The following is an 18,506-nucleotide window of genomic DNA, read 5'->3' as shown; positions in this document are numbered from 1 at the left end:
AAGACATAATTTCAGTTCTTTCACACTTTTTAGTTAACCCCTTCATGACCCAGCCTATTTTGACCTTAATGACCTGGCCGTTTTTTGCAATTCTGACCAGTGTCCCTTTATGAGGTAATAACTCAGGAACGCTTCAACGGATCCTAGCGGTTCTGAGACTGTTTTTTCGTGACATATTGGGCTTCATGTTAGTGGTATATTTAGGTCGATAATTTTTGTGCTTATTTGTGAAAAAAATGGAAATTGGGCTAAAATTTTGAAAATTTCGCAATTTTCAAATTTTGAATTTTTATTCTGTTAAACCAGAGAGTTATGTGACACAAAATAGTTAATAAATAACATTTCCCACATGTCTACTTTACATCAGCACAATTTTGGAAACAAAAAAACTAAATTTACAAAACCATTTTTTTTAGGGACCACCTCACATTTGAAGTCAGTTTGAGGGTTCTATATGGTTGAAAATACCCAAAAGTGACACCATTCCAAAAACTGCACCCCTCAAGGTGCTCAAAACCACGTTTTATTAACCCTTCAGGTGCTTCACAGCAGCAGAAGCAACATGGAAGGAAAAAATTAACATTTAACGTTTTAGTCACAAAAATGATCTTTTAGCAACAATTTTTTTATTTTTCCAAGGGTAAAAAGAGAAACTGGACCCCAAAAGTTATTGTACAATTTGTCCTGAGTACGCCGATACCTCATATATGGGGGGGAATCACTGTTTGGGCGCACGACAGGGCTCGGAAGGGAAGGAGCGCCATATGACTTTTTCAATGAAAAATTGGCTCCAATCTTTAGCCGACACCATGTCACGTTTGGAGAGCCCCTGTGTGCCTAAACAGTGGAGTTCCCCCACAGGTGACCCCATTTTAAAAACTAGACCCCCCAAGGAACTTATCTAGATGCATAGTGAGCACTTTGAACCCCCAGGTGCTTCACCAAATGATCCGTAAAAATGAAAAAGTACTTTTTTTCACAAAAAATTTCTTTTAGCCTCAATTTTTTCATTTTCACATGGGCAACAGGATAAAATGGACCTAAAATGTGTTGGGTAATTTCTCCTGAGTACACTGATACCTCACATGTGGGGGTAAACCACTGTTTGGGCGCATAGCAGGGCTCGGAAGGGAAGGAGCGCCATTTGACTTTTGAATGAAAAATTAGCTCCGTTAGCGGACACCATGTCGCGTTTGGAGAGCCCCTGTGTGCCTAAACATTGGAGCTCCCCCACAAGTGACCCCATTTTGGAAACTAGACCCCCCAAGGAACTTATCTAGATGCACAGTGAGCACTTTAAACCCCCAGGTGCTTCACAAATTGATCCGTAAAAATGAAAAAGTACTTTTTTTTCACAAAAAAATTCTTTTAGCCTCAATTTGTTCATTTCCACATGGGCAACAGGATAAAATGGATCCTAAAATTTATTGGGCAATTTCTCCTGAGTACACTGATACCTCACATGTGGGGGTAAACCACTGTTTGGGCACACGGCAGGACTCGGAAGGGAAGGAGCGCCATTTGACTTTTTGAATGAAAAATTAGCTCCAATCGTTAGCGGACACTATGTCGCATTTGGAGTGCCCCTGTGTGCCTAAACATTGGAGCTCCCCTACATATGACCCCATTTTGGAAACTAGACCCCTGAAGGAGCTTATCTAGATGTTCGGTGACCACTTTAAACCTCCAAGTGCTTCACAGAAGTTTATAACGCAGAGCTGTGAAAATAAAAAATCATTTTTCTTTCCTCAAAAATTATTTTTTAGCCCGCAATTTTTTATTTTCACAAGAGTAACAGGAGAAATTGGACCCCAAACATTGTTGTCCAGTTTGTCCTGAGTACGCTGATACCCCATATGTGGGGGGGAACCACTGTTTGGGCACACGTCGGGGCTCGGAAGGGAAGTAGTGACTTTTGAAATGCAGACTTTGATGGAATGGCCTGCGGGCGTCACGTTGCATTTGCAGAGCTCCAGATGTGCCTAAACAGTAGAAACACCCCACAGGTGACCCCATTTTAGAAACTAGACCCCCCAAGGAACTCATCTAGATGTGTGCTGAGCACTTTGAACCCCCAAGTACGTCACAGAAGTTTACAACGCAGAGCCGTGAAAATAAAAAATAATTTTTCATTCCTCTAAAATTATGTTTTAGCAAGCAATTTTTTATTTTCGCAAGGGTAACAGGAGAAATTGGACCCCAATAATTGTTGCCTAGTTTGTTCTGAGTATGCTGGTACCCCATATGTGGGGGTAAACCACTGTTTGGGCGCACGTCGGGGCTCGGAAGGGAGCGAGCACCATTTGACCTTTTGAACGCAAGATTGGCTGGAATCAATGGTGGCGCCATGTTGCGTTTGGAGACCCCTGATGTGCCTAAATAGTGAAAACCCCTCAATTCTAACTCCAACACTAACCCCAACACACCCTTAACCCCAACTCTAGCCATAACCCTAATCACAGCCCTAACCCCAACACACCCCTAACTCTAATCCCAACCCTAACCCTAATCCCAACCCTAACCACAACCCTAACCCCAACACACCCCTAACCCTAATCCCAACCCTAACCCTAATCCCAACCCTAACCCCAACACACCCCTAACCCTAACCATAACCACAAGCCTAATCTTAACTCTATTTCCAACCCTAGCCCTAATTCCAACCCTAACTAATTCCAACCCTAAGGCTATGTGCCCACGTTGTGGATTCGTGTGAGATTTTTCCACACCATTTTTGAAAAATCCGCAGGTAAAAGGCACTGCATTTTACCTGCGGATTTACCGCGGATTTCCAGTGTTTTTTGTGTGGATTTCACCTGCGGATTCCTATTGGAGAACAGGTGTAAATAGCTGCAGAATCCGCACAAAGAATTGACATGCTGTGGAAAATACAACACAGCGTTTCCGCGCTGTATTTTCCGCACCATGGGCACAGCGGATTTGGTTTTCCATAGGTATACATGGTGCTGTAAACCTGATAGAAAACTGCTACGAATCCACAGCGGCCAATCCACAACGTGTGCACAGAGCCTAATTCTAACCCTAGTTCTAACCGTAATTCTAACCCTAGCCCTAACCCTTGTGGAGGAAAAAAAAAAATGTTTTCTTCATTTTATTATTGTCCCTACCTATGGAGGTGATAAAGGGGGGGTTCATTTACTATTTTTTTTATTTTGATCACTGTGATAGCCAGGTTTTATCAGTGATCAAAATGTACCTGGAACAAATCTGTCAGCCGGCAGATTCGGCGGGCGCATTGCGCGTGTGCCTGCCATTTTGGAAGATGGCGGCGCCCATGGAGAAGACGGACGGACACCGGGAGGCTCGGTAAGTATGAGGGGGTGGGATCAGAGCACGGGGGGGATCGGAGCACAGGGGGTGGATCGGAGCACGGGGGGTGGATCGGAGCACGGGGGGGTGGGATCGGAGCACAGGGGGTGGATCGGAGCACGGGGGGTGGGATCGGAGCATGGGGGGTGGGATCGGAGCACGGGGGGTGGGATCGGAGCACGGGGGGTGGGATTGGAGCACGGGGGGTGGATCGGAGCACGGGGTGGGATCGGAGCACGGGGAGGTGGATCAAAGCACGGGGAGGTGGATCGGAGCACGGGGGGTGGATCGGAGCACGGGGGTGGGATCGGAGCACAGGGGGAGCAGACAGGAGGACGGGGGAGCGGACAGGGGGATGGAGGGGAGCGGAGCACAGAACGGAGGACTGGGGAGGAGATCGGTGGTGGTGGGCACATCAGGGTTTCCAGCCATGACCGATAATATTGCAGCATCGGCCATGGCTGGATTGTAATATTTCACCACTTTTCATAGGTGAAATATTTCAAATTGCTCTGATTGGCTGTTTCACTTTCAACAGCCAATCAGAGTGATCGTAGCCACGGGGGTACCACTCCCCCTGTCCCTGTAGGTTGGGTGAAATTGGAGTTAACCCTTTCACCCGATCTGCAGGGACGCGATCCCTCCATGACGCCACATAGGCGTCACAGGTCGGATTGGCACCGACTTTCATGACGCCTACGTGGCGTCACAGGTCGGGAAGGGGTTAAGTATATAATTCCACATGTGTTAATTCATAGTTTTGATGTCTTCAGTGTGAATGTACAATTTTCATAGTCATGAAAATACAGAAAAATCTTTAAATGAGAAGATGTGTCCAAACTTTTGGTCTGTACTGTATAATTGCCCATTATTATATATATAATCACTCCAATATTATATATAATTGCCCCAATATTATATACTAGATGGTGGCCCGATTCTAACGCATCGGGTATTCTAGAATATGTATGTCTACGTAGTATATTGCCCAGCCAAGTAGTATATTGCCCAGTGACGTAGTATATTGCCCAGTGACGTAGTATATTGCCCAGTTACATAGTATATTGCCCAGTGACGTAGTATATTGCCCAGTGACGTAGTATATTGCCCAGTGATGTATATATTGCCCAGTTACATAGTATATTGCCCAGTTACATAGTATATTGCCCAGTGACGTACTATATTGCCCAGTTACATAGTATATTGCCCAGTGACGTACTATATTGCCCAGTTACATAGTATATTGCCCAGTTACATAGTATATTGCCCAGTGACGTACTATATTGCCCAGTTACATAGTATATTGTCCAGTGACGTACTATATTGCCCAGTGACGTAGTATATTGCCCAGTGACGTAGTATATTGTCCAGTTATGTAGTATATTGCCCAGTGACGTAGTATATTGCCCAGCCACGTAGTATATTGCCCAGTTACATAGTATATTGTCCAGTGACGTACTATATTGCCCAGTGACGTAGTATATTGCCCAGTGACGTAGTATATTGTCCAGTTATGTAGTATATTGCCCAGTGACGTAGTATATTGCCCAGCCACGTAGTATATTGCCCAGTGACGTAGTATATTGCCCAGTTACATAGTATATTGCCCAGTTACATAGTATATTGCCCAGTTACATAGTATATTGCCTGTCATGATTCCCCAATGGCATGGGAACATCAGAAACACAAAATAACAGACTAGCCCTCGGGTGATGGAAACTCAAGCTGACCGTGACCTAAATCTACCACACAACTAACAGTAGCCAGGAAGCATTCCTACGGCTGCCTAGATGCCATGCGCCAGCCGGAGAACTAACTACACCTGGAAGAGGAAGGAACAGACCTGGCTTACCTCTAGTGAAATTCCCCAAAGATGATAGTAGCCCCCACATATATTAACGGTGAGTTCAGAGGAAAAGACATACACAGTATGAAGGTAGATTTAGCAAAGCGAGGTCCACTTACTAGATAGAGGAAGGATACAAAAGAGGACTTCACGGTCAGCTGAAAAACCCTTTCAAAAACCCATCCTGAAATTACTTTAAGACTCCTGTGTCAACTCATGACACAGGAGTGGCAATTTCAGTCCACAAGAGCTTCCAGTAACAGGAAATGACAAACTGTAAACTGGACAAAAAATACAAAACAAAAAGGACAAGAGTCCACTTAGCTGATCAGCAGACTGGTAGCAGGAACATGCAACTGAAAGACTCAGGTTACAATGATGACCGGCAAGGAAGTGACTGGAGAGCAAGGCTAAATAGGGAACTCCCAAAACTGATGGAAGCAGGTGAGCTGAGGCAGAAAAGAACACACAAGTCTCCAGTACCACCAGCCACCACTAGGGGAGCCCAAAAAGCGGATCACAACAGTACCCCCCCTTAAGGAGGGGGCACCGAACCCTCACAAGAACCGCCAGGGCGACCTGGATGAGCCCTATGAAAGGCACGAACCAAATCCGAGGCATGAACATCAGAGGCAGTTACCCAAGAATTATCTTCCTGACCATAGCCCTTCCATTTAACCAGATACTGGAGTCTCCGCCTGGAAATACGGGAGTCCAAGATCTTCTCTATAACGTACTCCAATTCACCCTCAACCAGCACAGGAGCAGGAGGCTCAGCAGAAGGAACCACCTGCACCTGGTATCTCCGCAACAACGACCGATGGAACACATTATGGACAGCGAAAGATGCCGGGAGGTCCAAACGAAAGGAAACAGGGTTAATAATCTCCAAAATCCTATAGGGACCGATGAACCGAGGCTTAAATTTAGGAGAAGAAACCCTCATTGGGACAAAACGGGAAGACAACCACACCAAGTCCCCAACACGAAGGCGAGGACCAACCCGACGCTGGCGGTTAGCAAACCGCTGAGTCCTCTCCTGGGACAAATTCAAATTGTCCACCACTTGTTCCCAAATCCGATACAACCGATCCACCACAGCATCTACTCCAGGACAATCCGAAGACTCCGCCTGACCAGAAGAAAAACGGGGATGAAACCCCGAATTGCAAAAGAAAGGGGAAACCAAAGTGGCCGAACTAGCCCGATTATTAAGAGCAAACTCCGCCAACGGCAAAAAGGCAACCCAATCATCCTGATCCGCAGACACAAAACACCTCAAATACGTCTCCAAAGTCTGATTAGTTCGCTCCGTCTGGCCATTAGTCTGAGGATGGAAGGCAGACGAAAAAGACAAATCAATGCCCAACCTGGCACAGAATGCCCGCCAAAATCTAGAAACGAACTGGGTACCCCTATCAGAAACGATATTTTCAGGAATACCATGCAAGCGAACCAAATTTTGAAAAAACAAATGAACAAACTCAGACGAAGAAGGCAACTTCGGCAATGGCACCAAATGAACCATCTTAGAAAAACGGTCACACACCACCCAGATAACAGACATCCTCTGAGAGACAGGAAGATCAGAAATAAAGTCCATCGAGATGTGCGTCCAAGGCCTCTTCGGAATAGGCAAGGGCAACAACAACCCGCTAGCCCTAGAACAACAAGGCTTGGCCCGAGCACACACATCACAAGACTGCACAAAAACACGCACATCTCGAGACAGAGATGGCCACCAGAAGGATCTAGCCACCAAATCCCTGGTACCAAAAATTCCAGGATGACCCGCCAGCGTAGAAGAATGAACCTCCGAGATGACTCTACTGGTCCAATCATCAGGAACAAACAGTCTACCAGGTGGACAGCGATCAGGTCTATCCGCCTGAAACTCTTGCAAAGCACGTCGCAGATCTGGGGAAATAGCGGATAATATCACCCCATCCTTAAGGATACCTGTAGGTTCCGAATCACCAGGGGAATCAGGCTCAAAACTCCTAGAAAGGGCATCTGCCTTCACATTCTTAGAACCTGGTAGATATGAGACCACAAAATTAAACCGAGAGAAAAACAACGACCAGCGCGCCTGTCTAGGATTCAGGCGCCTGGCAGACTCAAGATAAATCAGATTCTTGTGATCAGTCAAAACCACCACCTGATGTCTAGCACCCTCAAGCCAATGACGCCACTCCTCAAATGCCCACTTCATGGCCAAAAGCTCCCGATTACCGACATCATAATTTCTTTCGGCGGCAGAAAATTTTCGAGAAAAGAACGCACAAGGTCTCATCACTGAGCAATCGGAACTTTTCTGCGACAAAACCGCCCCCGCTCCGATCTCGGAAGCATCGACCTCAACCTGAAAGGGGAGAGAGACATCAGGCTGGCGCAACACAGGGGCAGACGAAAAGTGGCGCTTAAGTTCCCGAAAGGCCTCCACAGCGGCAGAGGACCAATTGGCAACATCAGCACCCTTCTTAGTCAAATCCGTAAGAGGCTTAGCAACACCAGAAAAACCAGTTATAAATCGACGATAAAAATTAGCAAAGCCCAAGAACTTCTGAAGACCCTTTAGAGAAGTAGGCTGCGTCCAGTCACAAATAGCCCGAACCTTGACAGGGTCCATCTCAACAGAAGAAGGGGAAAAAATGTACCCCAAAAAGGAAATCTTTTGAACCCCAAAAACACACTTAGAACCCTTTACACACAGAGAATTCTCCCGCAAGACCTGAAAAACCCTCCTGACCTGCTGAACATGAGACTCCCAGTCCTCAGAAAAAATCAAAATATCGTCCAAATACACAATCATAAATTTATCCAGATATTCACGGAAAATATCATGCATAAAGGACTGAAAAACTGAAGGTGCATTAGAAAGGCCGAAGGGCATTACTAAATACTCAAAGTGGCCCTCAGGCGTATTAAATGCGGTTTTCCACTCATCCCCCTGCTTAATTCGCACCAAATTATACGCCCCACGGAGATCAATCTTGGAGAACCACTTAGCCCCCCTTATGCGAGCAAACAAATCAGTAAGCAGCGGCAACGGATACTGATATTTGACAGTAATTTTATTCAGGAGTCGATAATCAATACAAGGCCTCAGCGAGCCATCCTTTTTAGAGACAAAGAAAAACCCAGCTCCTAAAGGTGATGAAGAAGGACGAATATGTCCCTTTTCCAGGGACTCCTTAACATACTCTCGCATGGCAGCATGCTCAGGTACAGATAGGTTAAACAAACGACCCTTTGGAAATTTACTGCCTGGAATCAGATCTATGGCGCAATCACACTCTCTGTGGGGAGGGAGAGAACCAATTTTAGGCTCTTCAAAAATATCCCCAAAATCCGACAAAAATGCCGGAACCTCAGAGGGAATAGATGACGAGATAGAAACCAAAGGTATGTCCCCATGAGCCCCCCGACATCCCCAGCTTAACACAGACATAGTTTTCCAGTCCAGTACTGGGTTATGAGATTGTAACCATGGTAATCCAAGCACTAACACATCATGTAAATTATGCAACACGAGGAAGCGAATCATCTCCTGATGGTCTGGAGTCATACGCATAGTCACTTGCGTCCAGAACTGTGGTCTATTACAAGCCAGAGGTGTAGAATCAATACCCTTCAGAGGTATAGGAACTTCCAGAGGCTCCAAATCAAACCCACAGCGCCTGGCGAAGGACCAATCCATGAGACTCAGAGCGGCGCCAGAGTCCACATAGGCATCCACGGTAATAACTGATAATGAACAAATCAGAGTTACAGACAGAAGAAATTTAGACTGTAAAGTGCCAATAGAAACAGACTTGTCAACCTTCCTAGTACGTTTAGAGCATGCTGATATAACATGCGCGGAATCACCACAGTAGAAGCACAAGCCATTTTTGCGCCTATAATTCTGCCGCTCGCTTCTTGACAGAATTCTGTCACATTGCATTTTCTCTGGCGTCCCTTCAGAAGATACCGCCAAATGGTGCACGGGTTTGCGCTCCCGCAAACGCCGATCAATCTGAATCGCCATTGTGATGGACTCATTCAGACCTGTGGGCGTAGGAAACCCCACCATGACATCCTTAACGGCATCAGAAAGGCCTTCTCTGAAAATTGCCGCTAGGGCACACTCATTCCACTGAGTAAGCACAGACCATTTACGAAATTTTTGGCAGTATATCTCGGCTTCATCTTGCCCTTGAGACAGGGCTATTAAAGCTTTTTCAGCTTGAATCTCCAAATTAGGTTCCTCATACAGCAACCCTAAAGCCAGAAAAAACGCATCCACATTGAGCAATGCAGGATCCCCTGGTGTCAATGAAAATGCCCAATTTTGAGGGTCACCCCGCAGCAAAGAAATCACAATCTTAACCTGCTGAACAGGATCTCCAGAGGAGTGAGGTCTGAGAGAAAGGAATAATTTACAATTACATTTGAAATTCTGAAACCGAGATCTATCTCCGGAAAATACCTCTGGTGTAGGAATCTTAGGTTCAGAAATAGGAGTACATATAACATAATCTTGTAAATTCTGAACCTTCGTAGCAAGATTATTTAAACCTGCAGCCAAACTCTGAGAGTCCATCCTTACACCGGAGAGATCAGAGCCATTCAAGGATTAGAAGGAGAGAAAGGCAAGGCTGTAAATAGAGCAGAAATACAACTGAGCCAACTAAGTAGCAAACATGTGAGGAAAAAAAAAAAAAAATCTACAGACTTCTTTTACTCTCCTTTCTTCTGCCAATTACTTTAACAGTGGCCGGTCATACTGTCATGATTCCCCAATGGCATGGGAACATCAGAAACACAAAAATAACAGACTAGCCCTCGGGTGATGGAAACTCAAGCTGACCGTGACCTAAATCTACCACACAACTAACAGTAGCCAGGAAGCATTCCTACGGCTGCCTAGATGCCATGCGCCAGCCGGAGAACTAACTACGCCTGGAAGAGGAAGGAACAGACTTGGCTTACCTCTAGTGAAATTCCCCAAAGATGATAGCAGCCCCCCACATATATTAACGGTGAGTTCAGAGGAAAAGACATACACAGTATGAAGGTAGATTTAGCAAAGCGAGGTCCACTTACTAGATAGAGGAAGGATACAAAAGAGGACTTCACGGTCAGCTGAAAAACCCTTTCAAAAACCCATCCTGAAATTACTTTAAGACTCCTGTGTCAACTCATGACACAGGAGTGGCAATTTCAGTCCACAAGAGCTTCCAGTAACAGGAACTGACAAACTGTAAACTGGACAAAAAATACAAAACAAAAGGACAAGAGTCCACTTAGCTGATCAGCAGACTGGTAGCAGGAACATGCAACTGAAAGACTCAGGTTACAATGATGACCGGCAAGGAAGTGACTGGAGAGCAAGGCTAAATAGGGAACTCCCAAAACTGATGGAAGCAGGTGAGCTGAGGCAGAAAAGCACACACAAGTCTCCAGTACCACCAGCCACCACTAGGGGAGCCCAAAAAGCGGATCACAACAATTGCCCAGTTACATAGTATATTGCCCAGTGACGTAGTATATTGCCCAGTGACGTAGTATATTGCCCAGTGACGTAGTATATTGCACAGTGACGTAGTATATTGCCCAGTTACATAGTATATTGCCCAGTTACGTAGTATATTGCCCAGTGACGTAGTATATTGCCCAGTGACGTAGTATATTGCCCAGCCACGTAGTATATTGCCCAGTGACGTAGTATATTGCCCAGTGACAGTAGTATATTGCCCAGTGACAGTAGTATATTGCCCAGTGACGTAGTATATTGCCCAGTGACGTAGTATATTGCACAGTGACGTAGTATATTGCCCAGCCCACGTAGTATACAGCACAGAGCCATGTAGTATATTGCCCACCCATGTAGTATATTGTCCAGTGACGTAGTATATTGCTGAGTGACGTAGTATATTGCCCAGTTACATAGTATATTGCCCAGTGACGTAGTATATTGCCCAGTTATGTACTATATTGCCCAGCCCACGTAGTATACAGCACAGAGCCACGTAGTATATTGCCCAGTGACGTAGTACATTGCACAGCCCACGTAGTATACAGCACAGAGCCACGTAGTATATTGCCCAGTGACGTAGTATATTGCCCAGTGACGTAGTATATTGCCCAGTGACGTAGTATATTGCACAGTCACGTAGTATATTGCCCAGCCCACGTAGTATACAGCACAGAGCCACGTAGTATATTGCCCACCCATGTAGTATATTGTCCAGTGACGTAGTATATTGCTGAGTGACGTAGTATATTGCAGAGTGACGTAGTATATTGCCCAGTGACGTAGTATATTGCCCAGTTACATAGTATACAGCACAGAGCCACGTAGTATATTGCCCAGTGACGTAGTACATTGCACAGCCCACGTAGTATATTGCCCAGTGACGTAGTACATTGCACAGCCCACGTAGTATACAGCACAGAGCCACGTAGTATATTGCCCAGCCATGTATGACACAGGTTAAAAAATAACCATATACTCACCTTCCGCAGGCGCGTTGTAGCTCTGTCGCCTGTGTGCGGTGCAGGCGGCAGCTTCCGGTCCCAGGGTGTGATGACGTCGCGGTCACATGACCGTGTAGCGGTCACATGACCGTGACGTCATGGCAAGTCCTTCTGCCAGACCATTTGTGCCACCGGAACGTGCCGCGTGCATCGTGAGGAGCGGGAAAGGCGGCGTAGGTGAGTATATAATTTATTTTTTTTTTTTTATTATTTTTAACATTAGATGTTTTTACTATTGACGCTGCATAGACAGCATCAATAGTAAAAAGGTGGTCACACAGGGTTAATAGCGGCGGTAACGGAGTGAGTTACCTGCGGCATAACGTGGTCCGTTACCGCCGGCATTAACCCTGTGTGAGCGGTGACCGGAGGGGAGTATGCGGGCGCCGGGCAGTGACTGCAGGGAGTAAGGAGCGGCCATTTTCTTCCGGACTGTGCGTGTCGCTGATTGGTCGTGGGCGTTTTGCCACGACCAATCAGCAACTTGGATTCCATGACAGACAGAGGCCGCGACCAATGAATATCCGTGACAGACAGAAGGACAGACGGAAGTGACCCTTAATTATATAGTAGATATATATAATCGCCCCAATATTATTATAGATATTATCGCCCCATCTCCACACCGCCAGGGTCCCCTCACTCTCTCACCCTCTGACCTCCTGTTCCCGGTCCATCTCACGCCCGGATATTTTCCCTCACATTGTAACGTTCTCTTGCCACGCCCACCTCCGGGTGTCCTGACTGACAGCAGCTCTGGCTCCGCCCTTCACAGGGTCTCCCGTGGCGCCACCAGGGGCGGATCCGCACAGCACACGTGACCGGCTCCCTCCGCGCTGCCCAGTGTTCCCGCTGTTCGGAGCTGACTGACAGCAGCTTGGTCATGTGACTGGGCGGGGCTATGCAGATTAGAAAGAAAGCGCGGGTCGGCCAGCCTCAGAGCAAACCAGTGACAGCTGAGCTCAGAGGTGGAGGGAGGAGCCAGTGAGGGCGAGGAGGACAACCCCCAGCGTGAGCGTCCAGTGAGGGCGAGCACCACAACCCCCAGCGTGAGCGTCCAGTGAGGGCGAGCACCACAACCCCCAGCGTCCAGTGAGGGCGAGCACCACAACCCCCAGCGTGAGCGTCCAGTGAGGGCGAGCACCACACAACCCCCAGCGTCTAGTGAGGGCGAGCACCACAACCCCCAGCGTGAGCGTCCAGTGAGGGCGAGCACCACAACCCCCAGCGTCCAGTGAGGGCGAGCACCACAACCCCCAGCGTCCAGTGAGGGCGAGCACCACAACCCCCAGCGTGAGCGTCCAGTGAGGGCGAGCACCACAACCCCCAGCGTCCAGTGAGGGCGACCACCACAACCCCCAGCGTCCTGTGAGGGCGAGCACCACACCACACAACCCCCAGCGTCCAGTGAGGGCGAGCACCACACAACCCCCAGCGTCCAGTGAGGGCGAGCACCACAACCCCCAGCGACCATGAGGGCGACCACCACAACCCCCAGCGTCCAGTGAGGGCAAGCACCACAACCCCCAGCGTCCAGTGAGGGCGAGCACCACACCACACAACCCCCAGCGTCCAGTGAGGGCGAGCACCACACAACCCCCAGCGTCCAGTGAGGGCGAGCACCACACCACACAACCCCCAGCGCCCAGTGAGGGCGAGCACCACAACCCCCAGCGTCCAGTGAGGGCGAGCACCACAACCCCCAGCGTCCAGTGAGGGCGAGCACCACAACCCCCAGCGTCCAGTGAGGGCGAGCACCACAACCCCCAGCGTCCAGTGAGGGCGAGCACCACAACCCCCAGCGTGAGCGTCCAGTGAGGGCGAGCACCACAACCCCCAGCGTCCAGTGAGGGCGACCACCACAACCCCCAGCGTCCTGTGAGGGCGAGCACCACACCACACAACCCCCAGCGTCCAGTGAGGGCGAGCACCACACAACCCCCAGCGTCCAGTGAGGGCGAGCACCACAACCCCCAGCGACCATGAGGGCGACCACCACAACCCCCAGCGTCCAGTGAGGGCAAGCACCACAACCCCCAGCGTCCAGTGAGGGCGAGCACCACACCACACAACCCCCAGCGTCCAGTGAGGGCGAGCACCACACAACCCCCAGCGTCCAGTGAGGGCGAGCACCACACCACACAACCCCCAGCGCCCAGTGAGGGCGAGCACCACAACCCCCAGCGTCCAGTGAGGGCGAGCACCACAACCCCCAGCGTCCAGTGAGGGCGAGCACCACAACCCCCAGCGTCCAGTGAGGGCGAGCACCACAACCCCCAGCGACCAGTGAGGGCGAGCACCACAACCCCCAGCGTCCTGTGAGGGCGAGCACCACACAACCCCCAGCGTCCAGTGAGGGCGAGCACCACACAACCCCCAGCGTCCAGTGAGGGCGAGCACCACACCACCCAACCCCCAGCGTCCAGTGAGGGCGAGCACCACACAACCCCCAGCGTCCAGTGAGGGCGAGCACCACACAACCCCTTGCGTCCAGTGAGGGCGAGCACCACAACCCCCAGCGTCCAGTGAGGGCGAGCACCACAACCCCCAGCGTCCAGTGAGGGCGAGCACCACAACCCCCAGCGTCCAGTGAGGGCGAGCACCACACAACCCCCAGCGTCCAGTGAGGGCGAGCACCACACAACCCCCAGCGTCCAGTGAGGGCGAGCACCACAACCCCCAGCGTCCAGTGAGGGCGACCACCACAACCCCCAGCGTCCAGTGAGGGCGAGCACCACACCACACAACCCCCAGCGTCCAGTGAGGGCGAGCACCACACAACCCCCAGCGTCCAGTGAGGGCGAGCACCACACCACCCAACCCCCAGCGTCCAGTGAGGGCGAGCACCACACAACCCCCAGCGTCCAGTGAGGGCGAGCACCACACCACACAACCCCCAGCGTCCAGTGAGGGCGAGCACCACACAACCCCCAGCGTCCAGTGAGGGCAAGCACCACACCACCCAACCCCCAGCGTCCAGTGAGGGCGAGCACCACAACCCCCAGCGACCAGTGAGGGCGAGCACCACAACCCCCAGCGTCCTGTGAGGGCGAGCACCACACCACACAACCCCCAGCGTCCAGTGAGGGCGAGCACCACACAACCCCCAGCGTCCAGTGAGGGCGAGCACCACACCACACAACCCCCAGCGTCCAGTGAGGGCGAGCACCACCCAACCCCCAGCGTCCAGTGAGGGCGAGCACCACAACCCCCAGCGACCAGTGAGGGCGAGCACCACAACCCCCAGCGACCATGAGGGCGACCACCACAACCCCCAGCGTCCAGTGAGGGCGAGCACCACAACCCCCAGCGTCCAGTGAGGGCGAGCACCACACAACCCCCAGCGTCCAGTGAGGGCGAGCACCACACAACCCCCAGCGTCCAGTGAGGGCGAGCACCACACAACCCCCAGCGTCCAGTGAGGGCGAGCACCACACCACACAACCCCCAGCGCCCAGTGAGGGCGAGCACCACACAACCCCCAGCGTCCAGTGAGGGCGAGCACCACAACCCCCAGCGTCCAGTGAGGGCGAGCACCACACCACACAACCCCCAGCGTCCAGTGAGGGCGAGCACCACACCACACAACCCCCAGCGTCCAGTGAGGGCGAGCACCACACAACCCCCAGCGTCCAGTGAGGGCGAGCACCACACCACACAACCCCCAGCGTCCAGTGAGGGCGAGCACCACACAACCCCCAGCGTCCAGTGAGGGCGAGCACCACACCACACAACCCCCAGCGTCCAGTGAAGGCGAGCACCACACAACCCCCAGCGTCCAGTGAGGGCGAGCACCACAACCCCCAGCGTCCAGTGAGGGCGAGCACCACACAACCCCCAGCGTCCAGTGAGGGCGAGCACCACACAACCCCCAGCGTCCAGTGAGGGCAACCACCATAACCCCAAGAATGGAGACCCCAAGAGCCATCATCTCTGCTGACCCTCAGTACTGAGCCCTGGACCAGCACCCATCATTTGTGAGGACCCTCAGTGCTGAGCCCTGGACCAGCAGCCATTATCTGTGCGGACCCTCAGTACTGAGCCCTGGATCAGCAGCCATTATCTGTGCGGACCCTCAGTACTGAGCCCTGGACCAGCAGCCATCATCTGTGCGGACCCTCAGTACTGAGCCCTGGATCAGCACCCATCATCTGTGCGGACCCTCAGTACTGAGCCCTGGACCAGCACCCATCATCTGTGAGGACCCTCAGTGCTGAGCTCTGGACCAGCACCCATAATCTGTGCGGACCATCAGTACTGAGCCCTGGACCAGCACCCATCATCTGTGCGGACCCTCAGTACAAGGCCCTGGACCAGAACCCATCATCTGTGCGGACCCTCAGTACTGAGCCCTGGACCAGCACCCATCATTTGTGCGGGCCCTCAGTACTGAGCCCTGGACCAGCACCCATCATCTGTGCGGACCCTCAGTACTGAGCCCTGGACCAGCACCCATTATCTGTGCGGACCCTCAGTACTGAGCCCTGGACCAGCACCCATCATCTGTGAGGACCCTCAGTACTGAGCCCTGGACCAGCAGCCATCATCTCTGAGGACCCTCAGTACTGAGACCTGGACCAGCACCCATCATCTATGAGGACCCTCAGTACTGAGTTCTGGACCAGCACCCATCATCTGTGCGGACCCTCCGTACTATGCCCTGGACCAGCACCCATCATCTGTGCGGACCCTCAGTACTGAGCCCTGGACCAGCACCCATCATCTGTGCGGACCCTCAGTACTGAGCCCTGGACCAGCACCCATCATCTGTGCGGACCCTCAGTACTGAGTCCTGGACCAGCACCCATCATCTGTGCGGACTCTCAGTACTGAGCCCTGGACCAGAACCCATCATCTGTGCGGACCCTCAGTACTGAGCCCTGGACCAGCAGCCATCATCTGTGCGGACCCTCAGTACTGAGCCCTGGACCAGCACCCATCATCTGTGAGGACCCTCAGTACTGAGCTCTGGACCAGCACCCATCATCTGTGTGGACCCTCAGTACTGGGCCCTGGACCAGAACCCATCATCTGTGCGGTCCCTCAGTACTAAGCCCTGTACCAGAACCCATCATCTGTGTGGACCCTCAGTACTGAGCCCTGGACCAGAACCCATCATCTGTGTGGACCCACAGTACTGAGCCCTGTACCTGAAGCCATCAACTGTGTGGACCCTCAGTACTGAGCCCTGGACCAGAACCCATCATCTGTGTGGACCCACAGTACTGAGCCCTGTACCAGAACCTATCATCTGTGCGGACCCTCAGTACTGAGCCCTGGACCAGAACCCATCATCTGTGTGGACCCTCAGTACTGAGCCCTGGACCAGCACTCATCATCTGTGTGGACCCTCAGTACTGACCCTGTACCAGAACCCATCATCTGTGTGGACCCTCAGTACTGAGCCCTGGACCAGAAACCATCTGTGCGGACCCTCAGTACTGAGCCCTGGACAAGCAGCCATCATCTGTGTGGACCCTCAGTACTAGGCCCTGGACCAGAACCCATCATCTGTGCAGACCCTCAGTACTGAGCCCTGGACCACAACCCATCATCTGTGTGGACCACCCTGAGTACTGTGCCCTAGACCAGAACCCATCAATAATTGACCAGGATAAACTTATCCTCAGAAGCAGAGGTGACTCTTGGTCTTCCTTTCCTGGGGCGGTCCTCATGTGAGCCAGTTTCTTTGTAGCACTTGATGGTTTTTGCCACTGCACTTGGGGACACTGTCAAAGTTTTCCCAATTTTTCGGACTGACTGACCTTCATTTCTTAAAGTAATGATAGCCACTTGTTTTTCTTTACTTAGCTGCTTTTTTCTTGCCATAATACAAATTCTAACAGTCTATTCAGTAGGACTATCAGCTGTGTATCCACCAGACTTCTGCATAACACAACTGATGGTCCCATCCCCATTTATAAGGCAAGAAATCCCACTTATTAAACCTGACAGGGCACACCTGTGAAGTGAAAACCATTCCCGGTAACTACCTCTTGAAGCTGATCAAGAGAATGCCAAGAGTGTGCAAAGCAGTCATCAAAGCAAAAGGTGGCTACTTTGAAGAACCTAGAATATAAGACATAATTTCAGTTGTTTCACACTTTTTTGTTAAGTATATACAGTCATGGCCAAAAGTATTGACACCCCTGCAATTCTGTCAGATAATACTCAGTTTCTTCCTGAAAATGATTGCAAACACAAATTCTTTGTTATTATCTTCATTTAATTTGTCTTAAATGAAAAAACACAAAAAGAATTGTCCTAAAGCCAAATTGGATATAATTCCACACCAAACATAAAAAAGGGGGTGGACAAAAGTATTGGCACTGTTCGAAAAATGATGTGATGCTTCTCTAATTAGTGTAATTAACAGCACCTGTAACTTACCCTGTGGCACCTAACAGGTGTTGGCAATAACTAAATCACACTTGCAGCCAGTTGACATGGATTAAAGTTGACTCATCCTGTGTCCTTGCGTGTACCACATTGAGCATGGAGAAAAGAAAGAAGACCAAAGAACTGTCTGAGGACTTGAGAAACCAAATTGTCAGGAAGCATGAGCAATCTCAAGGCTACAAGTCCATCTCCAAAGACCTGAATGTTCCTGTGTCTACCGTGCGCAGTGTCATCAAGAAGTTTAAAGCCAATGGCACTGTGGCTAACCCCTAGATGTGGACGGAAAAGAAAAATTGACTAGAGATTTCAACGCAAGATTGTGCGGATGTTGGATAAAGAACCTCGACTAACATCCAAACAAGTTCAAGCTGCCCTGCAGTCCGAGGGTACAACAGTGTCAACCCGTACT

At 50.4% G+C, this 18,506-nt stretch overlaps 1 protein-coding gene across 3 annotated transcripts in view; it reads right to left on the bottom strand.

The window, feature by feature from the left end:
• The window catches only part of LOC143781275 (uncharacterized), a 38,861-nt gene extending 26,283 nt beyond the window's left edge, over nucleotides 1–12,578 (bottom strand). The window contains exon 1 of one of the 3 annotated variants that reach the window (XM_077267787.1): nucleotides 12,428–12,578. Coding sequence is in view for 1 of the 3 variants with exons in the window: in XM_077267785.1 (XP_077123900.1) it covers nucleotides 12,358–12,375 (18 nt within the window). In the remaining 2 variants the exon portion in view is untranslated. Of the gene's footprint in view, nucleotides 1–12,349 lie in introns of all 3 variants that reach the window. The other 2 variants (XM_077267786.1, XM_077267785.1) reach the window with 2 other exon arrangements.
• Between the last annotated feature and the right edge of the window lie 5,928 nt (nucleotides 12,579–18,506).

This window comes from Ranitomeya variabilis, chromosome 6, assembly GCF_051348905.1.
Source record: "Ranitomeya variabilis isolate aRanVar5 chromosome 6, aRanVar5.hap1, whole genome shotgun sequence".
In the NCBI taxonomy this organism is placed as follows: domain Eukaryota; kingdom Metazoa; phylum Chordata; class Amphibia; order Anura; family Dendrobatidae; genus Ranitomeya; species Ranitomeya variabilis.
Note: the sequence above shows the minus strand (reverse complement) of the source record. Positions and strands in the feature narration are given on the sequence as shown.